The sequence below is a fragment of the Conger conger genome, chromosome 4 (genome assembly GCF_963514075.1).
Source record: "Conger conger chromosome 4, fConCon1.1, whole genome shotgun sequence".
Taxonomy (NCBI): Eukaryota; Metazoa; Chordata; class Actinopteri; order Anguilliformes; family Congridae; genus Conger; species Conger conger.
The window spans coordinates 33,251,230-33,270,920 of record NC_083763.1 but is presented as its reverse complement, the minus strand read 5'-3'; the positions used below and the strand labels follow the sequence as shown (position 1 = coordinate 33,270,920).

The 19,691-nt window shown below is 41.2% G+C and overlaps 1 protein-coding gene across 5 annotated transcripts in view; it reads left to right on the top strand.

The window, feature by feature from the left end:
• The window catches only part of sh3kbp1 (SH3-domain kinase binding protein 1), a 93,798-nt gene extending 74,107 nt beyond the window's left edge, over window positions 1-19,691 (top strand). Inside the window, exons 9-19 of one of the 5 annotated variants that reach the window (XM_061238273.1) lie at window positions 556-657; window positions 1,621-1,672; window positions 4,660-4,731; window positions 4,981-5,140; window positions 8,413-8,486; window positions 12,719-12,825; window positions 14,409-14,435; window positions 15,474-15,596; window positions 16,961-17,205; window positions 17,534-17,597; window positions 18,921-19,691. In XM_061238273.1, coding sequence (XP_061094257.1) covers window positions 556-657; window positions 1,621-1,672; window positions 4,660-4,731; window positions 4,981-5,140; window positions 8,413-8,486; window positions 12,719-12,825; window positions 14,409-14,435; window positions 15,474-15,596; window positions 16,961-17,205; window positions 17,534-17,597; window positions 18,921-18,959 — 1,065 coding nt within the window. In that variant the 3' untranslated portion in view covers window positions 18,960-19,691. Of the gene's footprint in view, window positions 1-555; window positions 658-1,620; window positions 1,673-4,659; window positions 4,732-4,980; window positions 5,141-8,412; window positions 8,487-12,715; window positions 12,826-14,408; window positions 14,436-15,473; window positions 15,597-16,960; window positions 17,206-17,533; window positions 17,598-18,920 lie in introns of all 5 variants that reach the window. The other 4 variants (XM_061238272.1, XM_061238276.1, XM_061238275.1 and 1 more) reach the window with 4 other exon arrangements.

The following is a 19,691-nucleotide window of genomic DNA, read 5'->3' as shown; positions in this document are numbered from 1 at the left end:
TAATTGGTTAATCTACAGGAGAGCTGCCTTTGAGAGAAAAGTATTTTGCTACACAAAAGCTAATTTGAAAAAGTTCACTTGAATTTCACTACATTGAAAGTACTTCATGAGAAAACATGAAATCGCTAATAAACTTTAGCTGAAATGTCATGATTGTTATAAAAACAATTAATGCGACTGTTCGTATTTCTGCCTGTGTTTGTGCTGTGGCTACTGTAAATTGAGTGTACTGTGTGTCTCTCTTTGGATACAGTATGTTTCTGTTCCTGTATTTGGATACAGTATGTTTCTGTTCCTGTGTTTGGATACAGTATGTCTTATGCTGGAAAACGTATGTGTCTGTGCCTTTACTTTAGCTGAAATGTCATGATTGTTATAAAAACAATTAATGTGACTGTTTGTATTTCTGCCTGTGTTTGTGCTGTGGCTACTGTAAATTGAGTGTACTGTGTGTCTCTCTTTGGATACAGTATTTGCATACAGTATGTTTCTGTGCCTGTCTTCATGTACATTTCTGTGTTTGGCTGCAGTATATTTTGACCTCTGACCCCACAGGACTGTGCAGATGCCGGCTGGTGGCTTGGAGAGTTGAATGGCAGACAGGGAGTTTTCCCTGACAACTTTGTGAAAATGCTCATCCCCGACACCGAGAAGGAGGTGAGATTGCAGCCAGAACCATGTTTTTCCCTCCATCGCTGTGGACCGGACCTGCTACACCTGGGCTCCCACTCACCAGTCTGGTTGGCTTCCATGCTAGGACAACCCAACGTCTCATGCATCTCATGCAGCGCATACCATAAAGGGATTGCCTCTTCATCAGAGGATACAAGGGTGTGGTCTCTTGTTGGGAAAATCTGGAGTGATCATTGGGAATGTCTGACATGGGATTTCTGCTTTTTATCATTATATCATTATTATCATTATCATGGGGAGTGGGAAGGGGGCGTTGTTAGCGTGGACTCTTTTATGACGTGTTATTGTGGGGGGAAGTTCAGGGGAAGGGAATGGGGGATGTATTGTCTAATTTAGGCTCCATGAAACAAACAGTTGAGCTGGTCCTGCCCTGCCCTGCCTATGATCAAGCCAGGGGGGGTAGTTAATTGCAGTGGCTGGCAGAGGTGGAGATTTGGAGGGATGATACAGTGGTAGAGAGGGCAGGTGGTTTCCGTGAAATCCAGTTACAGTGACTAGATTGCAGATATAATCATTAATTGTAATAAAATAAAGATTAAAAGGGTTATTTATGACACAAGGGCACAACTCGCTGAGTGATTCATGGTGCAGTATAGACACAAGGGGTCTCAGTCTCCAACAGTGTGTGTGTGAGAGGAGCAATTGCTACTCGGATTTGATACACATACACTTACGCATACACCTCTGTATACAGCAGAGAAAGGGACACTGCATCTTGAATGGTGTTGAGTATAAAACCCCCTTTTTCTGTTATGAAATTGTTATGGTTTGCACTGTACAACACTGGTCAGTCCCACACCCTGCCTCCCACCCCCAATTCACTCCTGCACCCCACCCCAGTTTTCAGCTGGTTTGTCCACTCATTCTGGGGCTCTTGTGTTTCTGCATGTGGGGGGCTGAGGTGTTAAGCAGTCTTTATTTTCACAGAGACCTAAGAAACCCCCACCCCCTGCCACACCCGCCATGAAGCAAAGTACAGGTAACACTCCTCTCCTTTCTTCTCCCTCTATTATTCTAGCTGCTTCTCTTTCTTTTCTCTCCATCTTTCCTCCGTTTCTTACTCTCCCTATTCCCCCCTGTTTCTCTCTCCCCATGTCTCTCTCTTTGACTATGTATTGTTTTCAGATGGCTTTGCTTAGTACCAGCAATTGGGGTGGTGTGTATTTGCTTGTCAGTACACAAGGATCTGATCACCTGACCACCCTCTTCTCTCATTGGCCACTTGCAATCACGTGACAACCAGGCAGCACTACAACATAATCGTGGCAGATGGCACAACTGCCCACCCCCTCCCAGAAGGAACCCTCATTTTATCATATGGGCTAATATCTATTCCATAGACTGGTGGGCTTTGACAGGCATACCACTGCCCCTACTGGCCAACAGAAGAATTTCTGTGTGGAGCTTACCTCCAATAATTGACTCATCAAAATGCTGAACCTCTCTGAATGCACCACACATTCAAATGAGTTACCAGATCCTCCCAGGCAGCTTTGGGAGCCTGTCACTGCCCAACCTTCCCGTGTGTACCAGCACTCCAGAGAGCTGGGGCCAACAGTACACTACTTCAGATGAAATGCTGTACCTGTTCTTTACGAAGAAAGATGAGTTACATATTTCATATTTTTCGCTTTGCATGCTACCTATGTGGTTAGTGTAGTGCTGCTCCAGTTGTCCTGTGAATAAAGCTTGTGCTGAATCGAGGAATCGGAGTGTGTCTTGAGGAGACCCTTGTGTTAGTGTCATGCTTTGGCAATATTGTAATTCTCATTCATGCCAATAAAGCATTATTGAATTGAATTGAGAGGAAGAGACAGGGCGAGGACGTTCTATTGATATCAATTCAACCTCCTGAGAAACCTTGAGGAAAGTATTTTATACTTTTTGTGTCTTGGATGAAAAAACATGTTGCAGTGAAAATATTTAATATAATAATTTTCTCTTATGTTAAGAGAACTGGTGTATAGAGCTCAGGAAAGTGAAAATGTAATTTAATTTGAGGACAAAGGGTCTCGGGAGGTTAACCATATGACAAACGGCTTTCATTTGTTGAAATGATTTTTTTTTTAAACCTATCAATATTGTTATTTACACTGTAATGTTCAGAGCAGGTGGTTAAAATCTAATCATTTTACTTTTTTTTAGGCATTTTACTGCCTTGTTCTGGCAGTCTCTTATTTTAACAAATTATTTTCTTTGGTAAAATGATACTATGTCATACCAATGAAGCTGGATATGAAGGTTAGAGAAAGGGAGAGAAATGGACGGTGAAGAGAAAGACATGCTTGGCTCTGAATACTGCTGTGCTCCTGCAGTCTTGTGCTATCACTCAACATCACTCTTCCTCTTCCCCTTATTGGATCGAGTAGCGACCCCTCTCTATTAATTCCATTCTTTTTTTGGTTTTACTTACAATAATTTGTAGCTGTCACTAGAGAGAGTTGAACAGAACAGTGTCTGGAACCCAAAAATGAATGGAATTCAAATTAACCAAAAACTCACCATAAAGTTATATGATATTATCATTGATATTATGTCTGTGATCCTTAAATGAAGAATATTTTATGGTAGTAAATAGAAAGACAGTGCCTTAAACCAAGTCCTGATCCAGTGGCGGCAGCTAGTTAGGATGGGCCCCAGTGCAAGATTTTTTTTATGGGCCCTTCCTCTAAGACGCAGGCAGGCACATGCAAATGCATATAACCTAAGCACACACACAAACACACAAACACACACACATACACACACAGCACCATTAAACAGGTATTTTACAGACAATATTTTGGATTTTATTTGGCTCATGAGTAACACTTTGGGACACAGGCTATATCGTTTGCGATACTTTAGAACATTTGTATTAATCAAGTCAGAGCCATGGACCAACATGGATGGTCATATAATCAAATTAAGTCAACAAATCAATGAAAGATAGTTGGGAGGTTTACATAATTAAAGCTTAGGCCTATAGGCTACTCATGTGTCAGTATAAGAAGAAAAGCACAACACAATACATTCACTGTGTTCTTATGCCTAATTCACTGAATGCATTTTTAAAATCAGTTAACTTATTTTGTTTTATCTTTCAACTTATTATTGAAAAAATTAACAGTATATTTCTATTTATCACAGGTACTTATTCTTATTATGGACGTAACTCCTCCTGCAGTTGATAAAACTAAACAGACAAAACTTTCCAAGCAAAGGTCCACACACCTATGTGGTTGCTTCCTTTATGTTAAGCGATATAATTCATCATTTCTATATCATAAGGTTTTTAAAAACATCCCCCTGACTAAACGCTGAGTTTACAGCAGAAAACCAGTCCAGCAATTGAACAAACAAATCTAATTCACGGTAACTGCTGGGAGAATTAGCCACTTCCTTGGCTAATTTGAATGCAATGCGAGTGGAGTACATTTACAGACTTTGACTAATGTTAATTACTCATAGCAAGATTGAGCAATGTAAGAAGGAAGTTAGCTCACATTAACATTAATGCATTGGCCCTGGTGCCGCTGCACCTGCTGCACCACCTATATCACCGCCACTGTCCTGATCTAACACTATATGAACTATATCCAACGGATGGAGCTTCATTGAGTCTCATTTGTTCATTCCTCCTCTGCCCTCAAGTGGCAAAACAAAACAGTGATGTGGTGTGTGTGTGTGTGTGCGTGCGTGCGTGTGTGATTATATGTGTGTGTACACGTATTTGTTGATGACACTGCCTGTTGTTGTTCTGGTGGTCTGGCCAGTGATATTGTTGACTAATGATGTTAACATCACACATCAGGGCAGGCATCTGCATGGTTTATGTGCCCTCCTCAATTGTCCTATTTGGTGAGCATTAGTAACTCTACGGCACAGTAGCGGTTGACACACTGACTGAGTGATGTGCTACTAATATCTCACAGTACAAGCGTGACATCATGTCTACCTGAATCTGGTGACCTTTGACTTCCTCAGACAAAAAGCCAGATGCTAAAAAGGTCCCTCCAGAGCGTCCCGAGTCACTGCCCCAGAGAGGAGAAGAGAAAGGTATAACCTGTTCTGCCCTGCTTTGGCCTGCATCAGTCTGTTCTGGCCACTCTCTGCTTGCTATGCCCCACTTTACTCAGGGTGTATGTTTGCGTGTGAGTGTGTGAGAGTGACTGTGTGTGTACCTTTGTACAAATAGAAGTGTAGTGCATTTCTGCCCTCTACAGATTTGTACTATGTCTAAGATGTTGTGTAAGTTCAGTCTTCTGAATAGAGGCTTGTGCATTTGTGCGTGTGTGCGTGTAACAGGCGAGGACATGAAGACTGGGGACATTCCAAAGCCAGCACTTCCTGCCATTCCCCCAAAAAAGCCTCTGCCCCCCAAAACAACCAACTCCTTGGGCCGGCCCACCTCCTTTGCCCCAAAACGGCCAGAGAGACCAGAGAGGCCTGCTGTCCCTAATATCCCGTGAGTCCTACTACATACATTTACCCTCTGACAGTGTGTGCTACTCACACCCTTCTATTACTTACAGGCATACTAGCACTCATACAGACTTGTGCTGTCCACTGGATAAAACAATTGCATTTGAATATGTATTCTAAAAACATAAGACAAAAAAATAAAAATATTCTGTTTGACTATTCAGATACATTCGAAATACATTGTTCATTCCCTTTGTCTTTGTCTTGTGACCTCCTTGTGACGCCTGTTGTCAGTTCTTTGCTTTAGTAAAGTAATCCAAATGTAAATTTAAATTGCAACAACTACATTAACCCTTTCGGTCCCAATATAGACCTTATACCGTTTCAACCAATCAATAATGACTGCTATACTATTGTTTTGAGCCCATATTAAAACCTTACTAAATGTTCACAACTTTCTCAACCAAAGCCAAAACCCCTTGGCATTTGGGTGAAGCTAGTTCATATTAGGCTTGGGACTGAACAGGTTAATGATCCAAAAGGACCATGTTCAAATGTATGAACAAAATACCATGTAGTAACAAAAATAAGTAAATATACAAATAATTTTAACTTAAGCAGTAAAGTTGAGTAGCTGATGATGTATGCAGAACAGGTGCACATTATAGAACAATAAATCACCAGTAAATTAATACATTCAGTGAGCACCATAATTCATTGGACATTGACACATTTTTGTGTTATTTTGGTTCTGTACTCTAGCACTTTGAGTTTGAAAGGATACAATGACAATGGGGTTGAAGTGCAGACTGTCAGCTTTAATTTGAGGTTATTTTCATCCATATCAGATCAGTTTGGATTTTAAGGTACTACAAGTATTTCTTGTATTAGCTTCACAGTGTATTAATTTGTGAATTTGTTAGTGAATGCAGAACAGCTGATGCCTAGTCTTCATTCTATACTTTGCAATTGCCTTTGGAGATTGTTGTTGGGATGTAACAACATGAAGAGGATCACTGTGTCAAATTAAGCTGGCCATCATAAGGCTCAGTCAATCAGGAACATTGCAAAAACCCTGGGCAGGCCCAAGTCAACAGTTTGGTTCATTATTTACAAGAAAGAAAACAACTAAATTTTGTCAAAAGACCCTGTTGACCAAGGAAGACCACTGTAGTGGATGACCAGAGAATGCTCTCTATGGTGAAGAAAACCCCCCTGACAACGGCCTAACAGATCAAAAAGACTCTTCTGGATGCAGGTGTAGATGTTTCATAGGTAGAAGACTACACCGGCAGGACTACAGAGGGTACACTACAAGATGCAAACCACTGATAATCCTGAAGAACAGAGTGGCAAGATTACAGTTTGCTAAAAAGCATCTAAAGGAGCCCCAGGAGTTGTGGAACAAAGTCTTGTGGACAGATGGGACAAATATTAACATGTACCAGAGTGATGGAGAGAGCAGAGTATGGAGAAAAAAAATCCAAATCCAAAGCCTTATCCATGAAACATGGTGGAGGGGGTGTTATGGCTTGGGCCTATATGGCTGCCAGTGGAACGGGCTCACTAGTCTTGATGTGACTGCAGACCGAAATAGAACGATTAATCCTGAAGTCAACAGAAATATGTTATCTGCTCAGATTAAATTAAATGCCTCCAAACTTATTGTACGGCACTTCATCATGCAACATGACAATGACCAGAAACATACTGCTAGAGCTTGGGTTTTTGATGACCAACAAGTGGAAAATCCTTGAAAATGAAGGCAAATAATTCCCAAAACAAGCAGCAACTGAAGATTGCTGCAGTAGAGGCCTGGCAGAACATCACCAGGGAAGATACCCAATGTCTGGTGATATCTATGCATCACAGACTTCAAGCAGTCATTGCATGCAAAGGATATGCAAACTAATATTACAAATGATTACTTTATTCTACATTGATGGCTGAAAATGGGGAGGGGGGACTATGTACTATAATTTCTAAACGGTTCATCCGATAGGGATCAAAATACCCTCAAATTAAAACTGTTGGTCTGCACTTCAATCTCATTGTATTGTATCCTTTCAAACTCAAACTGCTGGAGTACAGAACAAAAATAACATTAAATATGTCACTGTTCAGTTAAGTATGGTGCTCACTGTATAACAAAGTCTGAAATGCTCTAAGCATTATAATGTACTTTAATTCAATGCCACATTGCATTTAGTTGATTCCAATCACATATTTTAACTATATTCTTTCAGAATGCGTGACGTATAAACAATTCACCTGTGGATCCACTTCTCCACATCTGCCATGTCTGTAATTGACTTTGCTTCAAACTTACGCTTGATTGAGCAAGGACATTCCATTTACCTAATAAATGTTGCCTCGGTTCCGCCATCCTCATATCTCATGGCTTACATCTCTTTGTTTGCGTGGAGCTAAGGAGGACGTGAGGAAGAGATGCATGAGAATAAGCGATTGAGTCAGACATTGATTTTGATTTGATTGATTTGTATTGAAATGTCCTGCACCTCATTTCAAGGTGCCCATCCCATATAGACCTATAAAACACTCCTGAACATTTCAAAAAGTAGTCATTTCATAACATAAATTGATCTGAAATAGTCTCAAACAGAATCACATAGAATCATGTCAGAATGTGTCAATGAGTATAAACATTGCCTTCTCATTCTCATGTCCCTCTTAATTAACAATGATGATTGCAATGATTATTGTTTTGACATTTTCAAAAAGAGGACCCTTGGTGGAGTACTGAAATTCATGCAACCCTGGGCCATACTCATGAAAACTGGAACCAATGAGGATGTCGAAATCCTCCTTCTTGCTTTCCTTGTTTCTGTCTTTTCCTCTAGAAGGAATCAAAAAGAAGGAAGCAAGATGAAGAAACTCAAGAAACCTTTTCAAAAATTTGAACAAGTGACTGAGAGTGGGATGTAGGGGGAAGGGTTGTCCATCTCACTGCTTCAGCTGTCTTCCCAGCCGCTGGGTGACTGGCTGCAGGATACATCCATATAAGGCATGGGGAGGGTCTATGTTCTGCTGGGATTGGTCAGAGGAAAGTGAAGTGTGACTAGAGACGGAAGCATTCTTGGCTGTTCGATCCTGCCCTATCTCTCTGTCTGTCTTTCTTTCTCTCTCCTTCTCCCTCCATCTGTTTTCTTTCTGTGTATCTCATTCCTTGTCTCTCTTCCTCCTCCCTTTCTGCTTTCTCTCTCCCACGCATTCTCCTGACTGTTTTTGTGGTTGTACGTGGCAGTTGATCATCTCTTTAAACTGACCTCCCCCCGAAACCACCTGTGCCCACAGGTGTGAGATCCCCAGGTGGGAAGGCGGGGTTTCTTCGCTGGAAAAGGGGTCCTCGGACAGGCCCAATGATATCGGTGAGTCTGACCGACCGTCTGCCTGCACTGAGCTAAACATAGTCCTGACAATACCTCTCGCCACCCACCACACACTGGTGTAGAGTTACCATAGAGCCCGTCCCACAAACCCTGTTCCTTTTTTCCCCTCTAGGGGGAGTGTAGATTCAAGGGCCATGTTATAGGTTGTAATTTAAGAATGGTATGAAGAAAATGAGGGGTGAAGAGCCAGTTAGGGGAGGTCTAGAGTCTCAGGGGCGTGGAATTAGAAGGAGTCCAGGGACGGTAGAAAAAGGGGGCATGAATTTTAGGGGAATGGGGTCAGGGTGTGCAGGGATTGGAGTTGGTGTGGGATCACATTGGTGTATAATTTGGAAGAGTGTATGGTCAGGATGATGTATAGTATGGAAGGGTGCATGAGCAGAGTGGTGTGTAGTTTAGGTGGGTGTAGTAGCAGGGTGGTATGTAGTATGGGAGGGTGTAGGGCAGAATGATGTATAGTATGGAAGGATGCATGAGCAGAGTGGTGTATAGTTTAGGTTTGGTGTAGGGGGAAATGTGAGTGTAGTCAGGGAGGGAGTAGGCGCAGTCGGAAGGTTGCCAATTCCATCCCTCGCCCTGGGTGTGTTGAAGTGTCCCTGAGCAAGACACCTAACCCCCAATAGCTCCTGATGAGCTGGTTGGGGCCTTGCATGGCACCCTATCACCGTTAGTGTGTGAGTGTGTGTGTGAATGGGGGACTAAGAGGCACCTTGCAGCACTGTAAAGCACCTTGGATAAAAACACTATATGAATGCAGTCCATTTACCATTTTCCAGGGTACAGGAGCAGGGTGGTGTGTAGTATGGGACTGTGCATGAGCAGAGTGATGTGTAGAGCGGGTAGGAACAAGGTAAAAGCTGTAGATGAGGTTACAGCACTATGCTAGGATTGGGTCGCAGCATGGTGTAATGGCAAGGGAACTGAGCTGACAATGTTTTAGGTTTGATACTGATACTCAGCTCTAAGGATTATATGTAAAACTAAACTAAAGCTGTGTAAGTTGCTCTGGGTACGTAACGTATACAGTTAGGTCAATGATTTTTGGCACCATTGATAAAAAATGAGGGGAAAAAAGCTTAAGAAGATAAACAGAAGGACAATTAGCTGTGGATTTATGATCAAATATCGAACATTTTGTATTTTTATTATCATACAATTATTCTTTCAAATGCTGTTATGTTTCTCAGAAACATAGGTGTGGCCTAAATTATTGTCACCACCCCTAAAGATTATTTTAAATAAAATCAAGCAAAGTTAAATCTAATACAAAATTCTGCTTAACTTCCTCTCAGTGTTGAACTTTATTGTAGCTGTTCATTACTTTCTGTGTCACTAAGGTATAAAAATGAGGTAACACACATGTAAAATGCCTTTGTCACCCATCAACATGGGGAAAGCTAAAGACTTGTCAAATCAGGAGACAGATGGTTGTTGGACGGATGGCCTACACAGATCTGGTAATGGGTGCAAAAACATAAAAGTTAAACATACCACTATGCACTGTCTGTGCAATAATCAGAGCTTCGATTTGCGTATCCCTGGTGTATCAGAGGATGAATCCCAGTTGTTTGAGAATTGAATGTGCATGCTTGAATGTTGATTTGCCTAAACAAAATCCTAAGCAATCCCCCCCTAAAAAATGCTGCCTTCAGGTTACAGCGCAAGTGCATACATAACCACGCATTATAACAGTCGTATGCAGAAGACAATGCAACATGTTGAACCTTGAAGTGGACAAAGCAGCAGAAGACCACACCAGGTTCCACTCCTGTCAGCTAAGAACAGGAAACTGAAGCTACAGTGGGCACAGGCTCACCAAAACTGAACAGTTAAAAATGGAAGTCACAACATTGCCTGGTCTGACAAATCTTAATTTCTGCTGTGACATGCAGATTGTGGTGCAAAATGTGGTGTAAATGACATGAATCCACGGCTGGTGGTGGTGGTGTATTGCTGTAGGTAATGTTTTTTCTTGGCATGGATTAGACCTGTTAATGCAAATTGAGCATTGTTTAAATGGCACGTCATCTCAAGCAGGTTCCACAAACATGACAATGAGTGCAGTACACTCCAGTGTCTTCCACAGTCACCAGATCTCAATCCAATGGAGCATATTTGGAATGTGGTGGAATGGGATATTTGCAGCATGAATGCGCTGATATCAAATCATCTGCAACTGCATGATGCTGTCATGTCAGCATGGGCCAGAATATCTAAAGGAATGTTTCCAGCACCTTGCTGAATCCATCCCACAAAGAATTCCGGCTGTTCTGGGAGCAAAGGGAGGTCCTACCCAGTACTAGAAAGGTGTATCTTTTAAAGTGGTCACTGAGTGTAGTGTAGAAGTACTGTTGTGGAGTAAAATCTTCGAGATAGTTTAACAAAAGTTTTTGAGGGTAACATCAGCATTGAGGGGTCGTCTCACCAGACCAGGTCAGAAGTCACAGTGTTTTGAATTGAAGATCCACTTACTGGCCATTGCTTGTTCCAGTCAAATAAGTTGGTGTTCAAGAGGGGTTGAGTTAATTTGTGTCGTGTATGGATACATCCAGTCAGGTTTATGTTCAGCGTAGGTCAATCAGGTAAATTCTTGGAAAGGTACATGCTCTATTTGGGCTTCTGCTGTACTGCACCAGTCAAAAGTCAGTTGCTGTCTCTAGAGTTCAAGAGTTGAGAACCATTATTGTGTAGGAAGTACTGTTATTTCCTTGTTTCCATTTTGTTTCAATTTGGCAGTTTCGATTAAAGGGAAAGTACAGGTGTGTATAACTGGCACAGTTAGACTTGTTTTCTGCCTCCCCTGGGAGCAGATGACTGACTTCTTCTTCTCTATCATTGCTTTCAGACTATCCTTTCTTGTTGCAGTTTTCTTTTCGTTTCACCCCATCTGTCACCCAGCTCCTAGCTCTCTGTCACTCTCTCGCTCTGTTGCTATGGGCAACTTCAGCTCTGCGCTCACCGCTGGTAAGACCCTCTCCCAACCCTACCTCCCACTCTTCCCCTCTCTCTCCTTCTCCATCTCCATCTCAGCATGCTTGCCTGCATGAAGACCAATGCTCATTACTGCCATCCTCCTCTTTGGCCCCGTATTATTAGGCCAGGTGCTGTATGGCATGATAACATGACCCTTTATTTTTTGGGGCGAAAGACAGGCAACACCGTCTCATATTGTGCCATTTGTATAAGATGAACTATGACATCATTAATAAGTCTGAGCAGTTGGGGATGGGACCACTGGTAGTGAAGGCTTTGATGGATAGAGGTTCCTGTGGGTTGGGGAAGGGCATGACATACAGTATACTGTACACCTCAGGACAAATTCTGACCGAATCCAGGCTTCGGTGATATATACGGTGTGTTTTTTGTCAGGAGCCAAATCAACTTTTAGCCTAGAGGTTGATGTTAACAGACTAACACCTGCTCAAGATATTATTTTACATCGATTACAACCATTTGTTTGTGTTTTTAGTGAATTTTTAAGCTAACATTTTATACTTATCTCATGCATAAATACATATATGTTTTCTCACAAACTGGCATACCCATAGTGCAGTGTTATAACCCCAAGACAGGAGTCATTGAAGGCAGACCTTTCTTCTCAGAATATTTAAATCTCTCTTTCACCGACTACAATCTCAGAACTACAGGATCTGAGGAAGGTAAAATAGATTAAATCTATTATACGAGTCAGGGAAAGATGATAGCCGACCATCCCTGGGTGTTACTTAGCCAACCATGTTTCCAAGTGAGGCTACTGGCCACAGCTGAAAATAAAATGAAAGATTCCTCTTAAAAGAACCACATTCACAAATCACAAAAAAACTTACATATATTCAAAGCAAGGAAGATAACAGTCAAGTTAATTTAAATAATTAAAAATGGCTGCATGTGTAATGGTATTGAATATTACATTTGGTACCTTTTCCATTAAAGTGCATTGTTTGAAGTGGACTCAAAGAACATGGACATATTTTAACTATACAACTGGAATTTTCAATATTAGAACATAGGAGTGGATTCTGTAACTATCTTGAACCTATGGTCCAGTCTTTGTCAACTGAGGTGAGAGTTCATTATTATGTTGATTTGTTGAGCTAAAGGTCAAAGTTCAAGCTATGCTTTAAACTCCATCTGAGAGCCCAGCTGTTTCAATGAATGGGTTATGTAATATTTGTTGATGTCATTTTGTGATGTCTCATTTTTTTAAGAAGTCGAGGACTTTGACTCCATTGTATCATCCACGGAGAAGCTGAACCACCCCACAGCATCTCGTCCCCGTGTCACAGACAGACGGCCGCGGTCACAGGTCTTCACGTCTGTGAGTAGGCCAGCGGGGAACTATGCTGCAGTACTGGTGTGATGGCATCACTGTACGCGGCTGGTGTCACTCGCCTTGTTCACTGCTTCTGGAGTGGCGCTGCTTCTGCACCCAGCTTGACCTTGAGATAAATTTAAACCTCCTCTATGTGAGGAGAGCTTGAGAATGTGACACTCGTGTACACACACACACACACACACACACACACACACCGCACCTACAAGCCCACGTATACATCTACATAACACCATAAGAATGACAGCATAGCAAGCAAACACACATATATCCATAATTAACACCAATGTACACACCCCAGTACACCTACATAACACACACTCTCAATGCAGTGCAGTTTGTAAGTATTTGGACAGTGGTACCAGGGCTGGAATTAAGATTGCGCACGATTGCCCGAGGCAAGTGGTTTAGAGGAATGGCGAGTAGAGAAAAAAAAAGCACATGGAATGACGGTGTATTACATTATAACAAACATGAGGGGCGGCCTGTAGCGTAGTGGTTAAGGTAAACGACTGGGACACGCAAGGTCAGTGGTTCTAATCCCGGTCAGTGTAGCCACAATAAGATCCGCACAGCCATTGGGCCCTTGAGCAAGGCCCTTAACCCCACATTGCTCCAGGAGAGGATTGTCTCCTGCTTAGTCTAATCAACTGTACGTCGCTCTGGATAAGAGCGTCTGCCAAATGCCAATAATGAAATAATGAAAAAACATGATGATGTGACACACATGATGTCTCATTGATCACTTGACTTTTTTTAGTCACATTACATGCCATTAATAAGAACATTGTCATTTAACCCTTTAAGTATCACCCCTTTTTTGGACATAAGCTTAAAAATGACATACCCAAAATAAAATGGTTACTATTCTTGAACCCTTGATACAGGCACAATCCTGGTCTCTTCTGAAGGGTAACCCTTTGAGGCTTGTTTTCCAAGAGTCAGAATTACTCCAAGGATTACTGAAGCAAAGTTAGTTTTCTCACTGAAAAGATTTTCAGTTTTTGACTGGATACAGATTATTGTAGTTGTGGCTTGTGCGCTTAAAAACCCAATGGAGCAATACTGGACAAATCTTTCAAATTTGAGGACAATATCACCAAAAATGAGCATTCTGTATTGTATTTCTGTATTGTATCTAATCTATGTCTGTAAATTATTCTGAGAATGTATTTAGATGCTCACCGATATAAAATGGGGTCAGTGAAAATACCCTCAGATTTTATCCTCAGATCCTATTCACTCAGACGAGAGATTCCTTGGAACTCCTCCAAAGAAAGTCCTCTATATAGATGTAGGCATCACAAAATGCATTATTTGTTGTAAAATGTCAACCTTTCAACCATAAAATCTCAAGAAGTGTTTTTGCCAAAGTGCAATAGACTCTGCACACGTATTGAAAATGGTAATTTTGCAGGCGAAAAAAATGCTGTTTTGTTCTATGCAAGGCTAACAAATTATACACCTTTGGAAACTTAATGTCATTAGCTAAAATGCTTCTTAATCGTCGCTTCAATGACATGCATGTAGTTGTGAAAACAACACTGACATTACCTTATTTCTTGTAGGATGGGGATTTCCAAAATGCAGAGAAGGTGAGGTGCCCCCACACTTGTTTTACCACCCACACATTACAAAATAAGGAACTGTTTTCTGCAAAGCAATGGCATGTTAAAATAGGTTTTACAGATACAAACGTGGGTTTTAATGCTTTCAAAGGTATATCTTGTTACCATAGTGATTGCAGGCTGAGAAAATAAATGAATACTTTAAATAAGGTGAAAACACTGCCTCCACTGCAATGTGGAAAACAGACTAAATTGTCATGGCTGAAGCCTACTTCAGAAAATCCAGTGCCTGAACATGCATAAGAATACATAGAGGACCCTGTTACATCTCTCTGCTAGAATTGCTAATCATAGTACATTCTAAACCGCTAGGCCACTTCAGAGATTACCTTTAGGGTGGATAATGTTCGGGAAATTTTCCGTAATTATTTTTGGGGAATGTTTTAATATTCATTTTTATTTAGTAGCTTTTGTATTTAGTTCAGAAAGACTGAAAATTATAATAGTTTAAACATGATATGTTGTCACGTTTGAACTTATTAACATTTTTTAGTGTTGATTGGCTTAGAAACGTGACGTGAAACTCCACATAGATTGATCAACTATTCATGCCTTTAGCATGCATGACAAAGAAGTTTGTTGTTAAGTTCCTCTTAAGAGTCAGTCTCACGAGTGTGTTCAGGAAGCCCACATAATTAGTTAATCCATTAATCTTGTTAATGTGTTCGGGAAACCCACTCCAGTTACCTTGGAACCATAGGCAGATTTTAAGCAGCTGAAAGTTGCAAGAATACATGCTCAAATTAAACTATTATGTCAAATACTGCCATTGACCCAAACACTGAGTCAGCACATCAATTGTTTCATTTCAAATACAATGTGCTGGACTACAGAGCCAAAGGAACAAGTTGTACCGCAGTCCAAATACTTATGGACTTCTCTGTTCTTACTAATCCCATCCTTCTGCGTGTTGTCCCTTCTGTCTCCCCCACCCCATATCTCTGTGCAACACTAACACCACCCCATTCTCCTTTGTTCCCCTCTATCTCTCTCTTTCTCCTATAGCCCTCTCTCTCCAGCCCAGATCTCCTGGACTCCCCCAGCCCAGAGGAGGAGAGACAAGAGAAGGACAAGGGAAAGGAGGAGCTGGACTACCCTTCTCCCAAAGCTTTCGAGGGCAACAAGAAGGTACCCCCCTCACCCACCTCACCCCCTCACTGCATGCACAGCCATACCCTGCCTGTTGGGGGTGTCCTAGTCCATGAAGATTGACACATGGAGACTGAGGCCCTTTTAATGGGGTATGATGGGGTTAGGGCCAGATGAATCTATTAAGGAACTGCTGAAATATCAGCTCCTGAAAAAGTACTGATGGGAGGAATTACGGTTTCACTTAAGCAGAAATGCCATGTAGCTTCTTTTTTGGGTGAGCAGGTGAGTGGAGACCATCAGGGTATTCAATGTGTGTATGTAGAAATGTGCTTGTACAGTATGTATTTGCATGTGGTTACATGTGTGTAAGTGTTGAAATTCCCTGTGTGTGTGTGCTCTGGCTATGTGCTCAGAATATGCTTATTTTTCCAGCTGAATGGAATTGTTCAGTAGGGGTATATTATATACGCTAATGAATTCAACTAATAAGTGTGGTGATTTGCTTGTGTACTGGGCCTCCTTCACAAAAGATTTCAGAAATTCTTCGTACTTTTGTTCTTAATAAAAGACCTTTGATTTTATGTGTATCCCAGGTGTATCAGAGGAAGAATGTCTATTTTTCATAAATTGAATGTGGTGGTGATTTGCATAAGGAAACCCAAGCAATCCCATAAAAAGCATGCTACCTGCAGGGTTGTGTGCAAACGTCTGCCATTCATATTCCTTATAAACAAATCTGTGCCTCATATGTCATGATTAGCAATGTCATCCAAATGTCATCCAAAGAAGCCATTGTTTCAACCTGCCTAAATTTACTCATGCAACACTACATTTGAACACCCTTTACTGGCTTCTGGTGGCTGCCCATTGTCAGTTCAATTCTCTGGCGTTGGCATACCAAGTGGCACTGCCCCTTCCTATGTTCAGACAATGACTACACCTTCTACATTATACCTTTTCTACCTTCTACACTACACCGACTCTTTGAGCTCCAGCTGCTCCTCACAACTTTGGTCGGCTCTTCTCTGCCCTCATCCCCCGATGGAGGAACGACCCTCCCAATCAGTCAGGAAGGCAGACCCACTGTCTAATTTGTAAAAAAAAAACGCACCTTCCCAGACTACACCTCAACAAATGTGTTTAAAATGAATCCTTCTTTCCCTTTTTTTTCCCCCACAGGTCTTCTTGAGGCACTTTGATGGTGGTGCATATTTGACTAATTTTGCCTGTCTCTAGCTTGAGTGGTGTTTCCTTACAGTGTTGAGTGTGGTCATTTGGGAGCTGTTGAATGTGATGATTTGGAGGTGTGTTGAGCAGTGATTTGAGCAGTCTTGTTGTTTGGGGCGTGTTGAATGCTATGGTGATGTAGTATGTCTTTACCTGTTGGGGTGTCTCCACAGGCTCCAGACAATAAGACACCACTGCCGCCCAAGCCTGCGGTGCCTCCCTCGTCTTCCAGCAGTTGTGTCCCCTCCTCACTGCTCCCCGTCCCCATCGCCAGTGCCCTGCGCCCCCCCTCACCCTCCGCCCCAGACACCAAGCCAAAGAGTGAGCTGGGTCCCCAGGGGCCCCCAACCATGGAGGAGCTGAGGACCCAACTGAAGGACCTGAGAGGAAGCATTGAGATGATGAAGGCCCAGCACAAGTACGGAGAGGGGAGGGAAGGGAGGGGGGTGACTGTCAGTGATGACTGTGATACTGCAAATGTGGGGCAGAACATACTGGTGGGCTGTGGGGCAGAAGGGAATGTGTGTGTGTGTGTGTGTGTGTGTGTGTGTGTGTGTGTGTGTGTGTGTGTGTGTGTGTGTGTGTGTGTGTGTGTGTGTGCATAATAGGTAGTCACCATATTTGGAGGTGGCGCTGTTTATGTCCTTTCATGTTACTTTCGTATGTGGACATGAATAAAAGTATTAATATGTTTGTGTGCGTGTATGTGTTTGAATGTATCTAACTGATGTTCTTTTGCCTCATAGAAAAGAAATTAAACAGCTTATGAGTGAGCTTGATGAAGAGAAGAGGATCCGTCTGTCACTACAGGTGTGCTTTTTGTGATACTTCAGTTACACACGTGATATCATCAGATGTAAACCAGCATTGCACTGGTAGACTTGTGGTATGTACCAGCCCTGCACAGGTTAGAAATATTGCCAAAAGTCTTAGGCACCTGTATAACATTTTGTACAGATAAGATTCTTTCAAAAAATAATTCAATGAAAGATCCTAAATAAACGTACTATACATTTTACATTACATTTGAGTAATTTGGCAGAATAGTTGTGAATCAAATCAATATTTTTTGTGACCACCCTTCAGCGTTAAAACTGCATCAACTCTGCATAACAGAGTTTTTCTGCATGAGATGGCCTGCGCTGTCCTGCAGTTCTATAAGACAGTCAGCAGGGAGGTTGTTCCAAACATGTTGGAGAACTTGCCACAGTTCTTTTGCAAACTTTGGTTGACCCCTTGCTTCTGAGCTCAGACAGTCTTGATCAAGTTTTTATGGAAAAAGTAGTCAATTGCTTCCAGTAATATGTTACTTTTTTATTTAAATACAAAAATGTTCTTTTATAGTAACACACACAAAAAAATAAACATATATATATATATATATATATATATATATATATATATATATATATATATAAAGTCTAGGGTGCCTAAGACTTCTGCACAGTACTGTATATCCGGATGAGTGTGTGGTTTCCTAAGGTAGATGTTATGTTGTGTCCTCAATGTAGTCACTCTACTGTGTTCTGATGTAGACACTGTGCTGTATTCTAAAGTGTGTTAAAGGATCATTTCAGTTTTGTTCAATCTTGGTTGGTAGTATTTTCATAGTATTTTCCACCATTCCTATTAGTTCTCATTGTATTTTATGTACAGTACCTGCTTCTTTATGGAGTTTTTGTTTTCTTAGAGGTTTTTTTTTCCTCTATACCAGTAACTGCACAATGGCGTCTATGTGGCATATCAAAATACAGGTTAAATTTATCTGAAACAAGTCCAGTTTTATTTAACTCCTTATTTGGCCGTGAGAACAAAATTAAAAGTTGTTTTAATTTCAAAATAATTCAATTTCAACCTGCATCATTTATCTACCATACTTACTATACTTGTTTTAGGTAAATTGAACCTGTTTCTTGATGTGCCGCAAGGGCGTTGTGAAGCTAGTTGCATGGAAAAACAAAACCTCTAATTAAACCCACAAAAAACTCAACTTCGAAAATACTATCAGAACCAACAGGAGTTATGTAAAATACTATAAAACTATTTATGGAATTAAGAAAATGGGATTATTCTTTATTGTAGGTACTCTGTTGTGCTCAAATATAGACTCTATGCCATGTTCTTGTGTTGCAGATGGAGGTGGAGCATATAAAGAAGGTCTTGTCCAAATGAACAGGCTTGTACTGGATGGGTCACACAGACAGAAACTTGGAGGAGTCCACGCCACAGCCAAAATATTTTGTGCCAAATACAAAAATACCCCAAACAAAACACAAAATTAACAGTATCACCGAAATGGTGAACCTCGCTACCCCCATTTTGAATCTTGTTTTGTTTCTTTGTATGTTTAGTTTTTAAAGAGCCTATTTTTTGTGTAATGCATGAGTCACAAACCGGCCTAATGAGGCATGCCCGTGTGACACAGGAGTGACTGGCTGCAGTCATTGGTATTGACTGTTGCCATAGCAATTAGCTCCTTCTGCAGAACAGTTACAAATGCGTAATTGTGGTTACCATGACACCACACTGGTACTATTTTTCATTATACAAAAAATAAAAATAAAAGCAGAAACTTGCATTTCACAAAAAAAAAGTTCACAAGTCACATATTTTTCTTTGCCACATGTGTGGTGTTAGTTATTTTTATTTTTTGAGATGTGTGTATGTGTGTGTGCGTGTGTATGCAAACTGTTTATAATAGACACCTGGACGCAACCATTTAGTGTGCTACAAGTCTCCATGGCAACTTAACACTGAGGCCTTTTTCACTTGGTGAAAACTATTTTTCTTTTCTGTCTTTTTCTGACTTGGTTATTTCTTTTGCAGAAATCTCCTATATACACTTTTATATTATAATGCAATTATGTGTGAAGAAAATGTTATTAAAAATGAAAACACAACCAA